The sequence below is a fragment of the Myotis davidii genome, unplaced genomic scaffold (genome assembly GCF_000327345.1).
Source record: "Myotis davidii unplaced genomic scaffold, ASM32734v1 scaffold370, whole genome shotgun sequence".
NCBI lineage: Eukaryota > Metazoa > Chordata > Mammalia > Chiroptera > Vespertilionidae > Myotis > Myotis davidii.
The window spans coordinates 7,140,679-7,140,891 of record NW_006288615.1 but is presented as its reverse complement, the minus strand read 5'-3'; the positions used below and the strand labels follow the sequence as shown (position 1 = coordinate 7,140,891).

The 213-nt window shown below is 73.7% G+C and overlaps 1 protein-coding gene across 1 annotated transcript in view; it reads right to left on the bottom strand.

The window, feature by feature from the left end:
• Positions 1-207, bottom strand: part of TWIST2 (twist family bHLH transcription factor 2) — an 872-nt gene extending 665 nt beyond the window's left edge. The window contains exon 1 of the mRNA XM_015561809.1: positions 5-207. Within this exon, the coding sequence (XP_015417295.1) occupies positions 5-78 (74 nt within the window). The 5' untranslated portion in view covers positions 79-207. The remainder of the gene's footprint in view (positions 1-4) is intronic.
• Between the last annotated feature and the right edge of the window lie 6 nt (positions 208-213).

Genomic DNA, 213 nt, shown 5'->3' with positions numbered 1-213 from the left:
GGGCTGCCGCTCGAGCTCCTCCTCGCTGGTGCCCAGGCTGTCCACGGGGGACACGGGCGAGCTGGAGCCCTCCTCCATGGCGCCCGCCCAGCGCGCGTGGGGCTGGGGGCGCCGGGCGCCGAGCGCGCGCCTCTGGCCAAGCCCGCGGTCGCCGAGCACACGCTCTCGGAGTTTCTGATTTCAAGGCCGGCTTGTGCAAAACCGAGGTCTCCG